Here is an 18,817-nt window from a genome sequence, read left to right as displayed (position 1 = left end):
CCCGACGAGGCCGCCGATGGACGCCGCGCAAGACACCAAAACTGTAAGTAGGAAAAAAAAAATTCCACAGGATTCGGGGCAACTTTAGAGGTGCGCGCTATACCCCGATAAATACGGTACCTTGTTGGGACAAAATATGGTCATGAGTCATATACATGTTGGGCACATATGGTGAATTGAATATCTCTGTGCATAATCTTCTGCCTGTATGTATAGCTGTCGTACAAATATACCTAACAAACCAGATTTCGGCTGTCATTTTATACCTCTGTGGAGATGGTAGAAGATTACTCTATTTGTTTTAGACAAGGCTTCACTGCTTACCAGAAAAACCAATCTGTCTGTAAATCTCATATTTTATGAAAAGGATGGAGGAATTAAGCTGCATGGCTGAGCTTAATGGGTTGCTTTATCCATTTGCCAAGCCAATAATGGACCATTCTAATTTAACCTGTTATGTAAACTATTTTCTCTCCACAGTGCTGAGCTCTTGCTTGCAGAAACCCATGGATTTGAGTTTCCCAGTATAACTGCGTATTCGTTCCATGCAGACTGTTTGTTTGTGCATATTTGTTAGATCACCTTCAATTCTTAATCTGATGGGGTTTTGATTGATCCTGGGACATTTATCAACATAGCATTGATAACGTACTCCATATCTGATTGCAACCTGCAAAACTGCGGACATTGAGGATTTAAAAAAATAAATCCTTTTAAAACAAAAAAAAAATAGAATGAACAATTGGGAGATTTTATCATTTCCAGTAGGCTTCATTCAGTTAACCATCTATAGGGAACAGTACTGCTAAAGTGCCTGCAAGTTTCTGCTTTGATCTTAAAGCCTATCTCCGCATTTAATGTCAGTTTGGCCAAAACTAACAATTTACTGCTCTAACAAGTGCCCTTGCTGGGCTTGCTATATTAACTGTATGTAGCTCCAGCTACATACAGTATACAACGATGTGCCATTCTATTAATGAATATAAAGCCGCCTCTGGTTGGCTGAGGTGTAGCTTGTAACATCTCCCACCCGTCATCTGCCCATATAAATCTTCCTGTGAATGGCAGAATAGCACTGAGTCTGACACTTTTTTATTTTTTTTTGTTTTGTTCTGGGATTGGGATTTTAAGTCCGTATACCACTGTATGTAGTTGAGGCCCACATACAATTAATAGTGTGCCCAGCACGTGCACCAGGTAGTGCAGTAAATTGTGTGGGCCAGCTTGGCCTGCATAAACTAGTTAAATGGACATTAAATGTGGACCAGTTTAATATCAATTTCAGTGTTCTCCTATAGTACCCTGTACACAGGGCCTCAACTTTCACATAAATCCTCGACATCTCCATTTGGCACTTGACCACCTGAGCCACTACTGTCCAGTAATGTTTTGGCATTGGGCTGTGAAATGACTGGAGTGGATCTGAGCTTGACACAGGGAAGGTGCTGGGCTTTATACCCGGTTTTACTTGCCTTGGATACCTTGTTAGCCAGAGCTCTAGCCATTCTTGCTGCTGTGCCAGCCAGTTTTTCTGTAGATATTCCATAGATATTGCGGTGATGGGCATAGAAGCCATTACTAAAATAGCAAGCAGCCACCTATTCTGGTCATGGTAAGATCAAGCCGGTCTGCAAAACGGTTAGTCCTCAATTAGGGTGGTTTTTTTTTTTTATGTTAAAAAAAAGGGGGGGTGGGGGGCTCCTAAAATCCTGCTCTCTTCGTTGCATTAATGCAGTGGACCTTAGCAAATACAGCTTTGTACCCAGCGAAAAAAAGCAAAAGCCAAGATACAGCAGTGTAAAGTCCAAGTTAACCTTTTTAACCACGATACGTTACACTGGTATTTAGGTGTAAATAGGATCACTTGGTCAGGAACCAATTCAAGTGGATCACCAATGTCGGCAATGATCTAGTGAACAATATGCAAGAAGCCTTTACAGTGGAACCTTGGATTGCGAGTAACGTGGTTAACGAGCGTTTCGCAATACGAGCACTGTATTTAAAAAAAAATAAAAAAATCCTAACTCGGTTTGCGAGTGTTGTCTCGCAACACGAACAGGATTCAGGCCAAATCTGTGTGCAGTACCGCGTTTGCCCTGAGGTTGGGGAGGGGCACCTGAGCCGTTCGGCGCGGTTCGGAAAGACACGAAAATACTCAATTTCCGAGGTCAGCCGAGCTGTCCTCGGGCCTTTCTGGCCATTTCCATGTATTTGGTGAATTAAACCATCACGCAGGTGTTGGTAAAAATGGCATTCGGATCAATCTTTCATGATTGCAGTCTCCCACACCAATATTTTCTCACAACATATAGAAATGGGAGATGCTGGAAAATGGCTCACCTCCCTCTGCATACAATAACGTGGTTTTAAAGCCTAATGCATTCTATGCATCGGGGTAAAAAAAAACTTCTGTGTAACAGAATCCTGCTTCCCCGTCCCACCTTATACTTACCTGAGCCCATTCACGATCCAGCGCTGTGCATGAGAGCTGAGGCTCTCCAGGCGCTGTCCCTCTCTCAGCAGATCGATGGCAGCAGGAGCCATTGGCTCACGCTGCTGTCATTCAAATGCTGAGGCGGAGCTGATCTACCTGTTCTGTCAAGGGACACAAACGAGACCGCTCGGGAGCAAGCCTGTATGAGTACCCCCATAGTAAGCTGCTTGCTGTAACAGAGTAGGTAGGTATAACCTGTTTAAAAAAACTTTAATATCACTTTAAGCATGCGATCCAAGCGAAACAGAAATCTGGTTTAGGAGCCCTTGCTTGGTACACGTTTGGCCGTAATTCACCATTGATCCCTGTGTCTCAGTAGTATGTTATATACTGAAGGTTGCTGACCATGCTTGCAGTGATGAGGCCAGTAGACAAGACGTGATCTGAGAATACAGAGGAACAGAGCTGCTTCTCGTCCTTCACTGTCATATTTAACCCTGCCGTCTGACCTAATGTGACCACGTGTGCAATCTTTAATGCCATGTGCTCCATGTGTTTTTTCCCTTCACTGATCCGTAAACCCTTTAGGTTGAATAAATTGAATTACCCTGTAAGAGATGAATACCAGGATTTTGTCTTTAAAAATAGATGGGCCAGCTGATGGCTCTGCTGTAATCTCTGTAGTCCACGTGATTTGAGTTTATAAACTTCCTTTTCACCTGTTTTTTAACCTTCATTTTCGTGAAAATCTCCTGACAACGGGCCCAGTGTGCCCTGTGCGTCAGTCCACACCTTCCCCCTTGATGGGGGAAAAAAAATCTTTTCATACTGAAATTCCACATTCCACATTACACTGTCAGTGTGCCGGCCTGACACACACAGCTTTGTGAGCCCCGTCTCCCCCTGTCTCTCGAGGGCTCCACCTCCTCCTGGCACTGGCACCGATTGCACACAAATTGTGTACAACTTGTTTTTCATTTTTTTACATGTTTGTCTTTTGTGTCTGATTTGCTACCACTCATTGCAAATTGTGTTAAAATAAACTTTGGTTTTATCCTGTTGAAATTGTTCGGACTCTCGCCTTCATTTTATCTTTTAGTGAATGAAATCTATGGAAATGAATGTCTTTTATGAATTGGGAGATGGGTTTCATGTAATCTTGGTCTGATCACTGCAATTTAATGTTCATGCCTCTTCAATAAATGAAGTGGAATTCTCATTTGTTTCCCTATAATTCCAGGTCTTATGATTTCCCCTAAATCAGCCGGATTGGAACTCATCTTTAATAAAAATGAAAGGAGTTCATATGATGATTATGTGACAGCTCTTCATAGTTTCCTAAAGCGTAAGTATAATCTTGCCATTCTATATTACTAGTGGAATTTGTTTACAGGCTGTCTAATTGGACTGGACATTGTAGTTTACACAGAGGTTGTTGTTCAGTCATTCTGTAGTCTTTAGACATACACCAATTGGCCATAACTGTATGACCACCCACCTAATATTGAATAGGTCCATATATTTTTTATTTTATTTACTTTTTTTGCTGCCAGAACAGACTTTTGCTACCAAAGCAACCCTGACCCGTTGAGGCATGGACACCACTGAACCTCTAAAGGTATACCATGGTATCTGGCACCAGGCTGTCAATGGCAGTCCTGTAGTTTGCGAGGTGGGCTCTTCATGGATTGGACTTGTTTTTCAAGCACATCTCAGAGATTCTTGATTGACTTGAGACCTGGATAATTTTGGAGTCCATACCTTGAACTCATTTTTTTCCCTCAAACCTTGAATAATTTTGCAGTATAGCAGGGCATATTATCACGCTGAAAGAGGCCACTGTCATCGGTGAATATCCTTTCCATAAAGGAGTGTAATTGGTCACCAACAATGTTGAGGTAGATGGTCAAATAACATCCACATAAATGACAGGACCCAAGGTTTCCAGCAGAACATTCTTCAAAGCATCACCCTGCCTCTGCTGGCTTGCCTTCTTCCCATACTGCATCCTGGCATCTTCTCTTTCCCAGGTAAGTGACTTGCATGCTCCCGTCCAACATGATGTAAGAGAAAACATCGGACCAGGCCATCATCATCTTCTATTGTTTTGTGGTCCAATTCTGACACGCATGTGCCGATTGCAGGCCCTTTTGGTTGTGGACATGGGTCAGCATGGGCACCCTGACCAGTATGCGGATATACAGCCCCATACACAACAAACTGTGGTTCCTATTTGTTCTGCTTTCAGCACATCTATTTCAGGGGAAACGTGTTTACTTGCCTAATATATCCCACAGACTTTCAGATGCCATTGTAACAAGATAATCAGTGCTATTCACCTAACCTGTCAGTGGTCATAAAGGTATGGTTGGTCGGTGTATATTTTGTATGTGTAGGTATGCTGCAATTGCTTATATCTTAAAAATAACTGTCTGGTTGTTCAAACGCAAGAACTGAGCCAGCTCGCAGAAAATGCAAGTTTAAAAAAAAAAAAGGAATTTCTTATCTCTGCTACAAAAGGGCCGGGGCGTGTAGGTCATGATTATTCGATGAAGCCCATTCACATTGTGCTTTACCTTTTTGTTAAAAAAAAATAATTCTGCACGTCCAGACTTGCGTTTGATTCTCTAAATGCACTTCTAAACACAGGAAAAAGTGATCTTGGAGGCGTAAAAGTTTGTGTATACCTCCCTAGATGACTTCTCCTGTGCTTAGAATTGCTAAAACCTAGTCCACACGGGCCGAATGTCGGGCACCATCAGCTAATTCAATAAAAAACGGCCAATATTTGGCCTTCGTGTGTACGGCAGCCAGTTCAACAGAAGCCGGCTGTTCAGGCTTGTGTCAATGGGACATGACCGAAAAAGGTATGTTGCACGGCTCCCGAACAGCACTCTCGGCCAATAGCTGGGAGAGCTGACCGGGGTGTTCTGGGAGGGGGGGCGCTATGGGGGCTGTCGTCCTGTCAGAACACAATAGAACAGCAGGGGAGATTGCTGTACTAACATGAGATTGTTGGTACAACGGCTTCTCCTGAGCAGTCAGTCCCTTCTGGGTTAAACGGGGAAAAAAAAAGTGTGGTCCTAGGTAGCAGTATTGGGCCCTTTTTATTCTTTGCAAAAGGTAAATAAGTCTCTGCAGCCTTTTTGATTGTTGCGCTTTCTTTGCACATGCAGTAAGATTAAATGGTAAATACCGTATTTTCCGGAGCATAAGACGACTTTTTGGATGCAAAAAAATGCATCCAAAGTCGGGGGTCGTCTTATACGCCGGGTACGGTCTCCGTGCAGCTGCGATCGTTCATGATTTCAAAGCCGCGCCGTCTTCTCAGCGTGTCCTGTGATAGGCGGAACACAAATCTTCCCAGCAGCGCCTCTGTTCTGTGTTCCGCCAATCACGGATGCCTTCTCATCCTCGGACGAGATGAGAAGGCATCCGTGATTGGCGGAACACAGAACAGAGGCGCTACTGGGAAAATTTGTGTTCCGCCAATCACAGGACACGCTGAGAAGACGGCGTGGCTTTGAAATCATGGACGCCCGCAGCAGACGGAGACTGTCACCGGCCTGCAAAGCGTGAGTGATGGCACAGTGGGGGGGAAAGTGGGGGCAAGTGATGGCACTGTGGGGGCAAGTGATGGCACAGTGAGGCTTAAAAAAAGCCTGTTTCTGTCAGCGGTTGTTTCTGTCAGCGGTTGTTCTGGCTACCCCTCAGCTTCCAGACAGACTAGTAGGAAGGGGGTAGTCTTATAGGGCGAGTATATCCCAAAACCAACATTTTTCCTGGAAAATTAGGGGGTCATCTTATACGCCGGAAAATACGGTAGGTCAGTGATCTTCATGACAACAGACCCGTCCCTATGCTGATGGTTACTTGTGGACTGTTCAGAACATTCAAATCTTACCCACCCATACCTCTACATATGTCATGGAGTACATCCGTACACTAAACAATGTGGCTCCATCAGTCCTGCGAGAGGATGAGTACCGAGTACATGTCAACAATTTTTTTAACTTACGTTTTCAAAATGTTTGCCAGTAGTATTAATTTTCACGCCAAATTTTGATTTGGTTTTAATCAGTCTTTTAATTTAAAATGCCATTTTTAGTTTTGGTCGTATCTTAGTCATCTGAATTGTTTTCATTTTAGTCACCTAAAAGCTCTGGTTCATATTGGTCGACTAAAATCGAATGGGTTTAGTTAAATTTGTAATGCATTATTTAAGCATTTATCCAGAAGTTTACAAGAAATTTGGAAATTCTAGAGTAAAAAAAAATCCAAACATGTTATTTATAGTATTAAGGTTTGGACATACACTACAGACACAGATTTAGCCGTTGTGATATATAACCAGTGGCCATTTTTTTTTTTTTAAACAATTTTTATTGATTTTTCTTTGACATACACTTCCGGAAAGGAAAAAAGGGCACAATGGTTGTCACAAAATCAGCATGAGGTGGCATAGAAACAAACTTTTCAAACCCCCATGCCCCGTCACCAGTGGCCATTTTTACACCGTATTTCGATTTAGCTATTGTATATTGACTAAAATGACGTTTTAGTCGTATTTTAGTCTACTAAAATCTCTAGTACATTTTTAGTTGACAAAATCGAATGGGTTTAGTTAAATTTGAATGCATAATTTCTTTAGAACTGACAAACATTATATACTCCTGGAGTAAAAATCGAATATGTTATGATTTATGGTATTAAAGCGGAGCTCCACCCGTGTTTTAGCTTCCTCAAAGTCGGCAGCTACAAAAAGCCTAGCCGCTGACTTTTAGTAAACCGACACTTACCTTCCCCAAGGTCCAGCGATGCGGCCACACGGAGCTCTGCTCCTCAACTCCTCCTCTCCTTGTTGCGGGCATATCTACGGTGGGCACCTGGCCGTGACCGCTTACGGCTTCACGGTCGGCAACACGCTGCACATGAGCAAATCGCTCTGCCATTGGCCAACGATCTTCTGGGATCTGTGTTGTGTCCCAGAAGATCACTGCCAGGGAGGGGCGAGAGGATGAGTCTCCTAGGCGGCCGAGGACCTAGAAGGAGGAAGTCCCACTAAAGAGGACACGCACAAAAAAATGACATGCCAATGTGGGCTAGGAGTGCTTAAAGCAAAGCGGAAGTTCAACTTTTGGGTGGAACTTCGCTTTAAGGTTTGAACACTACAGACACAGATTTAGCTGTTGATTTAATTTCAGTTATCTTTTGACTAAAATGTCATTTTAGTTTTGTCCCATTTCAGTCAACTAAAATAGTATTAATTTATTCGCCAAAATTAACACTGTATATATAACATTAAATTTAGTTTTAGTCTTTTGACTAAAATGCAACTTTAGTTTTAGTTGTATTTTGATCATCTGAATTGGTCATATTTTAGTCAACTAAAATGGTGTTAATTTCGTCAACGAAATGGCATGGTAGTGTTTCCAATACTAGTGCATGCACTACTTTTGGTACGGTGCAGTGTGAATTGAGCCCATTTAAAATGAATGGACTCAAATCGCAACCCAACTGAACTGCATGGGAATCGCACATAAACATGCAGAGCATTCCTGTGGGATTCTAGTGTATGAACTGACCCTAAAACCAGAATCTGCTCTAGGTACGCTGTCCGTCAAATTACAACTTTTGTGGTGTTATGTTGCCGGGCTTTACAGAGCCAGTGCTGGAGGAGCTGAACTGAAGCTGGTTATTAAGATTTCACAAGGCTTTAGCTGTGTTTATGGTGAAGCTGTCCAGTGATGAAATGGTTACATGTGCCTTTCTTAGACATGCTGTGATCAGAAGGTCACTTGTTCACTTCCCAGCAGGGCTGAAATGACCTTCTGTCCCGTAGAATTGAGGCAGAAAAATATCTGCAAAGATTGCTGTTTCCAGCGTTGTACCTCTCATACTGATAGCAACATGTTTCTTTGTGTTAACAAATATTCTTAAAGAGTACCTGCCACTCATGCTGCAGACACGGCCGTTTTGTGGGTTAAACCAGACTTTGACTTGGAGCTAACAATTTTACTAGTTCCTATTTAATGGGTTGCAGTGATGGAAATAAAGCAAGTTCCTTGTGAAAGTATTCAGCCCCGTGGTTGTTGCATTACAACCGAGAATTAAAATGTATTTTTGGGGGGATTTGCACCATGTGATGTACACAACACAAAAATAAAAAATCTTGTGTACATAAGTAGTCCCCTCCCAAAGCTAATATTTTTGGAGCCACCATTTGCTGCTACTTCCTAGGTGTATGTCTCCATTTGCTTTGCACATCACTTTTTTTTGGTTTTTGCCCATCATTTAATGCAAAACTAAACAAGCTCCTTCAAGTTAGATGGTGGCTTTGGTGTACAGCAAGCCGATCAACAGATTCTCAATCTGGACTTTGCCTATGCTGTTCCAGAACATTTAAATGTTCCTTTTTAAACCACTGAAGTGTTATCAGTATGTTTAGGATCCAGAACAATGGTATGTGTAAAACGTCGTCACCCCATGGTCTGTGTTTTCTCCTTGTGATAATAAACTCTATTTCAATAAATTTCAATAAACCTATTGGACGAATGTTGGTGTGCAGCTAATTTTTATCACTTGGTCTTACACGTGCCGGAGCTAGCACCCAGCCCTTCCTTTTTGGTGGATTATACTCACCTGGAGCAGCAATCTGTCTCATTTCTCATGTTTAGGGTCCTGCTGGAAGGTGGAGGAGATACTTTCATAAAAATTATGTTTTTTTTTTTATTTAATTTTTTTCCGCAATGGCTATAATTACTGGCCAATGTAAACAATCACATTTGTCTTATGGTCGGTACAGTGTTTTTTTTTTTTCTTTCTAAAGATAAACCATGGCTTTCAGGAATGGAAGGCCGCTAAACTATGATTTTTTGGGGTTTTTTTTTCTGCCATTCTTGATTCTGTTGTCTTTTCCAGCATACAACGACACCCTTCAAGCCTCAAATTTGCAATGCCCGCCAGGCCACTATTTTGAACAGGACGCAGAAGAGAAAAAACAGTCCTGCCAGTTTAACAGGTCCTCCCTGGGCCCTTGCGCCGGGCTTGAAGGAAACGAGTTCTTTGGGTACAATGAAGGAAGCCCCTGCGTGATTGTCAAGATGAACAGGGTATGCTGTCTGATGTCTGTGCATTGTCTGCAGAAAGTTCTATATGCCTGAATGCTATGACCCAAGTTGTATGAGGTTCCTTTACAAGGACCAATCAGTGCAATTAGACAGTTTTTAAGATGCCAGAACCGTTTTACATACAGTGCAAGCTCTGCTATTCTCATTGTGTCTTGAGCAAGATGAAGCATGTATGGTGCCCCAAAACATGAACTTTTAATTGTGACGTGATAACGAATCTAACCTTTTGCCAGTGTCCTGATCCATTTTGTATAGTTTTGTACTAACAATATTTTTTGTAACAAAGCGCATCATAATCGGATAATGTCTCGGATTAAGACCCGGTTCACACTGGGGCGACTCGTCAGGCGACACAGCCGCCTGACAAGTCGCGTCCCATTGTAGTGAATGGAACCGTTCTAATAGAAGCGACGCAAGTCGCTCCGACTTAGAAAAAGGTTCCTGTACTACTTTGGGGGCGATTCGGGGCAACTTGCATGGACTTCAATACTGAAGTCATTTTGCAAGTTGCCTCTCAAGACGCCTTGAGATCGCCTTGCCGAGTCGCCCCCAAAGTCGGGTCGCCTGTGTGTGACCCGGCTCTAAAGAGATCACTTGTGCCTAATGGGTGAAAATACAGCTGTGTTGTGTTATACAAGCCATGGTACGTGCCTAACTTTAGCCTTTACTATGCATTGAAAGAGACAGGCTTCTATAGCTCATATTGAACAGCAATCGGGTATCCAACAGGTAGGTTGGCAGATGCCTATTGGTAAATGTCGCGCCGTTCTCAACATTAAGATTTGGCTTCATTATTGGTTTTCTCAACTGAGAAGGAAATTTGAAAAATATAATGACATATTGAAACAATGCTTCTGGGCACAGGAAACTCGTACTGCAATTGGTATAATAACTTTAAATTGAAATACACATGACTCATCACACTTGCCTCCCACGGTCCTTTCTAATCGGTTTTCTTGGAAATCTTTAGACAAATCTGGCTGTGCAGTTCACTTTCTCTGATTGCCTCTCAAAGATCTTTTGCATGAGCCGTCTTTCTTGGAAAAACAAGCCTTCAACTTGAAATTGCCTGCTTTTTCAGACTGTTAGACCCCTTCACACTGGGGCGTTTTTCAGGCGCTTTAGCGTAAAAAAAAAAAAAAGCGCCTGAAAGAAGCCTCATCTGCTCAGAGGAGGAGACGCCTGTTCTGCTGACAGCTGTCTAAAGGTGTCTAAAAAATCTGTCACTTCCTGTTGTTCCTGGGACAGGAAGGGAAATCTTTTATTGGTCGGAATATTGGGGTAATTTGAGGTTTTTCTCCCTATATTAAGTTTTTCCTGTATTAATCACATTATCACAAGATTTTTTATTTATCAAACTTTGTTTAATGTTGTGGATTCACATTTTATGACCATATTTTGTGTATTTTTTTTTATAGATAATTGGACTAAAACCACTAGGAAATCCGAAAATAAACTGTACTTCTAGGGTAAGTAAAATGATTTATATAGGAAATCGTGAATCTTAGCAGCAGTTTAAAAACATAACACATTTTTAAAAGCTCCACCCAAAAGGGATATTTCATTCAGATTGATGCTGCAAGGTTTAAAGGATAAGTTCACCTTTGGGAGCCTGCAACTTGTTCCCACTCCTGCAGCCTCTTGTCGATTCAGGTTCCCCCTCCCTCCTTGTGTCAGCGGGCTGGGGATAGTCACTCCGCACCCGCTGTCACAATGTGAAAAGAACATGGCCGTGCCTGGCTCCACCCACAGGACCACATCATTGATTCACAGTTTTCTGTGAATGAATAAACTACAAGTACCAATATCCTTTGCTGCTGACAGCTTGTAGTTCTCAGGCCTCGTTCACACCATGGTGCAGAGAGGTCGGTTTTTCTGCAAGGGTACAAAAAACAATGGTTCACTATGTGCCCTGTTCACACCACAACGTGCAGATTTTTTTTCTGCGCAGGAATCTGCAATGTGTATGCAGTTTTCTGCGCAGGAAAAAAAACTGACGTGACATCAATATTGGTGTGAATAGGGCACATAACTGACGTGACATCAACATTGGTGTGAATGGGGCACATAACTGACGTGACATCAACATTGGTGTGAATGGGGCACATAACTGACATGAATGAAAACTGATGTGTCTGCACGTGAGAGCTGCAGTTTTCCCATCAGTTTTAATGCAACAAGTTTTGTTGTGAACGAGCCCTCAAAGAACAACCGCAGCACTGTTGAGCATTCTAGGTATTTCATTGAGTATTCCTGTCATTGTGGAGCTACCTGCCCATGCAAGCTGTCGGATACACCAGTGGTCCTCAAGTACCCCCAACAGGCCATGTTTTTGCGAACTTCCATTAGTTAAAATAGCTGGTATCAATACCATGTCATTGATATGGATTTGGATTTAAAGCAGATGTGCAAAGTAAAGGGAAAACCTGACCCGTTGGGGGTACTTGAGAGCCACCTTGATACACTGATGTCTGCAAAAGCCTGAGATTGCAGATCCGTGGGTACAGTGCTTTGCAGGCTCATAAGAAAAGAAAAAAAAATGCATGTTTTTTTTGACCTGCAAAAAGATGTGCATTTATTTTATTTTTTTTTAGAAAGGAGAACTTATCCGTTAATCACCTACCGGCTTCTTTCTAAGAGGCTTTCACTCTTTTAGTGCAGCAAGTGAAAGGATTAACCTGGCTGGTGGCTTTGTGCAGTCAGAAGAGTTCTCCTGGAAACCTTTGATAAATAAGGCTGCGAGTTCTCCCTGTGGGTGATCAGATGAGATTGTGGTGCTGATACTTTTCTTACAAGAGTATGTGGAGAATTCCCACAATGCCACAGAGCACTGCTGGGGTGTACAGAACACAGCAGGGTCTGTTCCTGTGTTGCAGGCTGTAAGCCAGCACCTTTTACCCCCTGTCACACAGTCACACCCTTACTCATTGCCCCACGTGTTTTGTTTTTCTTCAGGCAGCTGTAGCTGCGCTCGGTTAACTCAGTTTGTGAGAGCAGCTGAATACACAAATCCACAATCGTCCTCACAAGCTATGGAACAAATGTTCATAAATCTTGTCCCCTGTCCTGCCGTGTCTGCAGGACGATGATGCTTCATGCTTTTTAGGGTGTAGTCCAGTATCGCCACCTTCATTGTTGATAGTGGTGCAGCCATGTGTTCAAAGCGGATTAATAACGATCTTATCTGATGAAGGGGCTGTGCCAGACAATTGCAAATGTATTCAAAGAATTTAAATTGGATTCTAGAAACCAATTGGAATTTTATCTTTTACTGGTGTGACTTCAGCAAAGTGCATTAAAATTGTCTCAGTCATTTTGAAGAGACGTTGAGGGACATTTTATCAAGCAAATTGGCAACACAAATTGGCAGGGTGGATTTGATTTTAAATCGCTAGTAAAAAGGCTTGATTTAAATCAACTTTCTAGTTAAATCATAATTTTTAAAGGGCAACTGTCATCTCTGCCCCGCAGTGGCTCCTTCTCTGACCCGCTGTTGATTCACCGATCGTCCCATTCACTTTAATGGGACATCTGGTGATGCGGCAGTGACGCAACAAGGTGAGTGGATGCCCACTAACAGGTGCTGCCATTATGAATCTGAAATGACTGGTGCTCTTTAAATGTAAGGACTTATTCTTGCTGGTAGTTAGAATCTTTAATATTTGCCAAAAAATGAAGGTTTCCTCTTTTTAGAATAATAAGCTGTGAGGTTAGTAAAACAGCGATATCAGAACAGATTTAATCATACAGTTTGTAGTGTACATAGATTTGCAAAACATTGGGATAAAGGAATATTCCTGAACTTTGTTTTATCACATGGTTACTGTGAAATTGTGTGAATGCATCAACGCAGTGCATGTTATCTCAGCTTGCAGAGCTTGGATTTATTCAATATTGCAGAATATACAGCCTCATGCTACATAACTAAGCTCCATTTCATGCTGAATAAACTAAAACGATGTATCTTAAATAGAGAACTATTTTTAGATAGATGTTTACTTCAAAAGCATTTTATTAAATTTGATTTAAATTTTAAAAAATATATTTTTTGTTAATCCTGGATTTTTCTATCCAACTTGCAAATCAGGCTGCATATTTTTCAGTGAAGTCTCTGCATCAAGTTTACAGACCTATCTATGCCTCTGTATTCCTATGCAGCCAAGTGTGACCGTTTGCAAAGGTCAAAGATTTATTATTGACGATGAGACAGCTATGCACTCCAAACACGCACATTATTAGTGGTCAGGTTTAATGTAGCTTCAGGTGTGCACTTTAGAGCAGCTAAAGGAGGAATTTATGACCTGGGCTGTAATCTTGTAACAAATCTGGCTTGTGATGTGTCACTTCTGTTTAGCATTGCTTTGCCTTGTGATAGATTTGATAAATGTTCCCCCTTGTGCTTACTGCCATGGCTTTGAAAAGGACCCTCTGACTCATCACATGACAGTGCTTGGATGCAGCGATTGGCCAGTAGACTTGAGCACTGCCGCAAGGGAAGGAATAGCAGGTGATGGCTAGAAAGGTATCGGTGGGTTGGAAGGTGGAAGCCTTTTCAAAGACAGGGTTGCTTGCACTGAATGGTAAAAGTGACGCTGTCCCTTTAAGAAGTTAATTAATATGTCTTTACAAATATGCTATAATAAATGTTTTTAACACACATGATGGCATGTTTCCTAACAAGCAGTCTCTAACCTTTGCAGGTAGATAACGTCAGCCTGCAGTATTACCCTGAATACGGGAAGCTAGACTTGATGTATTTTCCGTATTATGGAAAGAAAATCCATGTAAGTGACCTCCCTTAGAGATGATGGGTTTAACAATGATTGGTTTTGGTAACCGATATTAAGATTTACATTTAAAGCTTTTCTTTTATTTCATCTTCTTTTTTTTATCTCATCTTCTTTTGTTCCTCATTTGTGCATTGCAATTTCGTTAAGGTCTTGATTTAGACTTGGTTCACACTACTGTGACCTATTGTGCAACCTTGCCAGGCAATTTGCTGGCAGCTTAAGTACTACTTTAATGCGACTTTGAAGTGAGAGGGGGACTACAACGCAGGGAATGCCAGGTGTAATCTTTCTGTAATGTCGGATCCAAATCACATCAATATAGATGAGGATCCGATTTGGAGGAGTCTTCCATTAAAGTTTATGGGCACAGGTCTAACAGAAGTCACCTTGTAGTACAGGAACCTTTTCTAAAGTCGGAGCGATTTCGGTAGTGCTAATTACGGCTCTCATTGACTGACATGGGATTTCACATGTCATGCAACTTGGGGTCTTACTAATCGAATCCCAAGTCACAGCAGTGTGAACTGGGCCAAAGTTGATGTCATGAAAGCTAAAGTCTGATGTGTCGGATACAAAAGAAGAAAAGGCGTAATGAGTTTAGTGGGATGAAAACGGAAGGGTCCTTCTGTTCATTAGAGGGAAATTGGTCACTCCAGATAACATCATCAATCTTTACATGCACTGCTCCTCCAAAATACATTTCCAGCACGGGAGTTCAACTGATTTGTTTCATTTTTTAATAATAGACCTCTTATACTTGCTGCTCTGTGCAATTGTTTTGCCCCACTGGTGCTCTCGGCTCCTCCTCCCTGCCGAGTGCTCATTTCAAGCAAGCTGCTTGCTATGGATGGCACTCGTGCAGGTTCAAACTCAAGCAAGGCGCTGTGTGTGTGTGTGTGTGTGTGTCTATTGACACACGGAGAACAGCTGGGCTTGGTCGCCCACTCCCTCCTCACATGTTTTGACTTTCAGTAGCAGGCTTCCTCTGAGTCCTGTAAGGAGAGAGAGCAGCGCTGCTGAAAAACAAATTCACTGAAGGGGAAGTTGTCCTGTTTAAATGAACCTTTAGCAAAAAACAAAGTATGGAATGGTTAAGACCCCCATCTAGACCATCTAGAGACTTAATGTTATGCTTTAAAGACAAAACCGAGATTGGATAGTAATGCCTTCTTGGTTATCACAAGATGACATATATAGCATTTGCCATTACTTTCTTTGCCAGTAACAATGGTGACCAAGAAAGCGAGGGTATGGTAGGGACTACTGGAAGGAACCGCATTGCTTGTTGGGGGAGCCATGCATCTGACAGTTTCTGAAGTGGATTTTATGAGCACCGTAGCATAGGTGTTGGGACCGATAAGTAGAAGATCTCCTCTTTACAGGAGGATCGTTTTCTCATTACATGGTCAATTTGCCCAGTGATCTCTCTAAGGGCATCAATTGGTAGTAGAAGATCTGAAGACCCTTCAGGCACACCGAACATGAGATGATAGAGCAGGCTTATAAAGTGTCTAGCTTCACTTGCACTGTGGAAGTGTGTGTGTGTGGGTTTTGTTTTTTTTCTGTATGTTTAAAAACCACATTCTATAAGCTGGTGTCGCCCTCTTGATCTGTAATTTGTGTGCCTGTTAGTTTCTGGAATGACTCTTTTCTTCCATTTAACCTGTCTGTTACTTTCTCCCCCTCTGCAGATGCAATACGTGCAGCCTTTGGTTGCAGTGAAGATCGTACCTTCCAATACTACCGGTACATCAGAGATAGTGCTAGAATGCAAAATTTATGGCTCTCCTAACCTGAAGAATGAGGACGACAGAGACAAGTTCCTTGGCCGGGTCAATTTCAGAGTCCAAATGAAGGAATAAAACTAGGCAGCTAAACAGTGTCCAATTGAATACATTGTTTTTGTTTTTTTGTTTTTGTTCTCCCTTTTTTGTTTTATATTATTATTATTTTGTTTTTGTTTTTTATTAGCCATACCTTTTTTGTAGGATTTGAAACCATCTGGGAAACCGATGTAAATGGCACATGATCCAGGGTAGCATAACGAGTGTGCTTCCAGTCCTGACGATTTATCTTCTTCTGTGCTGAGATATAGATGGAGTTTATGCTTCCCGTATCCCCAGCTCATAAGTGGTTAAATCTTCCCTTTAAACGCATCTCTAAGGCCCTGTGTGGGGCCAGTTTACAAACCATTTAAAATAAATAAATTATCGTTTCATATTAGGGGACCTGTAAATAGCTGATTCTGAACATTATACTGGTGGTGTTCGTCATATTTTTGATGTGATTTTATCCCTCCTCTTCCCCCTCACCCAAAGCCCCCTCTGTGAGTGTTACAAAGCTTAATGTGTTGTGCTATGTAAATATTTAATTGATTTAACACTGGTTTAACGGTCATATCTCAAACGCCTACACAGTTTTAGGGAACAAAAATGACAAATAAGTGAATGGTACCTGACCAACATGTACAAACAAATATAAGGAATTAAAAATGATTAAAAAAACAAACAAAAAAAGGAAAGATTTTATAACCTCTGCAAGAGTTGTGTGTCTTGTGCAGATGCCTTAAGTTCTGTATGGAAAAAAAGCAAAATAAAGTGGATTTTAAAGGTGGGAATTGGCAGCATTGGATTTATTTGCACTTTATAACTTGAGTGATTTTGAGAAGATGGTTCAAATTGTACGCCAGCATCTGATTTCCTCTGTTTATTTGGGACCTGTATTTTGAATTCCATTACAGGTAATTCTTATATTGATCATGTCTCTCCTTCATAGAGTACCCATGGCTAGGAAGTAATTGATAGAAGGACAGTGCTTTCTGACTGCATCTACAGAATACATGCTTAACACTGGGTTCATGCTTATGCGATGCAAAAGGGTGCAATTCTCGTGCAGATTTTTCCTTGAGATTTTGCATTGTGATTTGTGCTAAAGACAGTGCGATTTGTAACGCAAATTTAATTCGCTTTCGGAATGGGACTGGGCACATTTCTGTGAGGGGGGGAAATATGTAAAAATCTACACATAAAAAAAGTATTCACACCCATCTGAAGTGCGGTTCTGATTGATGTCTATGAAGAGGGAAATCGCAACGCAGTAAACTTGCACAGAAACCCTTTTTGTTTCCGCATTTGCATAGCAATCGCAATGCATAGATGTGAACGAGCGTCATTGAACATAATGTGTTTTTGGGTGACATGCAAAATCTAGCCTTTTTGTAATGCATCAAATTTGCAATGGACTTGCATCAGTGTGAAATGGCACTAAAGTAGGTCTGAATCATATCACTAAAATCTCATACAAGCATCAACATGTTAATGAAATTTCAAAGTAGTTTTAAATCTGAAGCTTTCAATTGGATAACTGGGGATTAAGACCCTTGTTCAGACACGTCATTGTTTTGCTTTATCGCATAAGACCTTAATGGAGACTTCAGTTACACTATTTTCTGAGTGACAACCCTATTGTCATGATAAATCCAGCACTAGCTAAAATTTGACCCTTTTAGCAATCTCAAAGTCCAAGTAAAAAGGTTCCCTCTGAAGTAGTAAATATTTGCTACCTGTTCTAAACGAGAGGAAACGCCAGCAGTAGTCTATACAGAAACCAACACTTCCGGGAGTGTCCATCCTCGGGTGGCCTCGGTGGTTCCTCCTGTTGACCTCCACGTCCTGTAGTGATTTGGGGACAGCAGGAAGAACTACAGAGCACTGCACAGATCAAAGGAGATGGGCCCTTCTTGGTTTCCTAGTAGATGTCAGACCATGATTTCACTCCTCTTGATTGGAGCATTTTTCGGAAGCATTGGACACAGGAGAGGCAATAATTTTATAATTAATAAATCTTTATCTATTGGATTGCAGCACTGTGAAACTTTAATGGCAACAATCTCAAACTTCTTGCTCTTTCTCAAGCTTGTAAAGACCTCTAATACAACTTTCCACATGCTCTCATAAATGGCATCACACTTGGTTATTATGCTTTTGTGTATTACCATTTTAAACCACAAATCATATGTACAAACAGTAAATGAATACACTGATATACATAATGCAGTCAAAGTGCATTTGTTTTTACTTTAAACAAATGTCTTCTCAGATTTCTTAAAATAAAAATGTTAGATTCAGATCAACAATAAAGTAATTGTAAAGCCAGAATATTTTTTTTTTACTTTCATGCATTCTATGTAATATGGTCCCCCCCAGCCCCATATGTACCTGAGCCTAATTTCAATCCAGCGATGTGGGCGACAGCAGCTGCTGTTTCTGCCTCCTCGGATCAGACAATCGCAGCCAGTGAGGAGGGAGCGGATTTACTGGCTTCTTCGGACATCAAAGATGCTTATTTGCATTTATCCTCCGTACCAACGCTTTCTGTAATTATCCCTAGACCAACAGCAATTTCAATTTGTGACACTACTTTGCTCCCATGGTGTTCACGTTGTGAGGTACTTGCACAGCCTA

At 41.5% G+C, this 18,817-nt stretch overlaps 1 protein-coding gene across 1 annotated transcript in view; it reads left to right on the top strand.

Moving 5' to 3' along the window:
- Nucleotides 1–16,967, top strand: part of ATP1B3 (ATPase Na+/K+ transporting subunit beta 3) — a 65,592-nt gene extending 48,625 nt beyond the window's left edge. Inside the window, exons 3-7 of the mRNA XM_040348797.1 lie at nt 3,675–3,779; nt 9,356–9,546; nt 10,983–11,033; nt 14,265–14,348; nt 16,046–16,967. Of these exons, the coding sequence (XP_040204731.1) occupies nt 3,675–3,779; nt 9,356–9,546; nt 10,983–11,033; nt 14,265–14,348; nt 16,046–16,216 (602 nt within the window). The 3' untranslated portion in view covers nt 16,217–16,967. The remainder of the gene's footprint in view (nt 1–3,674; nt 3,780–9,355; nt 9,547–10,982; nt 11,034–14,264; nt 14,349–16,045) is intronic.
- The last annotated feature ends 1,850 nt before the right edge of the window (nt 16,968–18,817 follow it).

This window comes from Rana temporaria, chromosome 4 (assembly GCF_905171775.1).
Source record: "Rana temporaria chromosome 4, aRanTem1.1, whole genome shotgun sequence".
NCBI classification, from domain to species: Eukaryota; Metazoa; Chordata; class Amphibia; order Anura; family Ranidae; genus Rana; species Rana temporaria.
The sequence above is the reverse complement of the archived record's forward strand: the minus strand, read 5'-3'. Positions and strand labels throughout refer to the sequence as shown.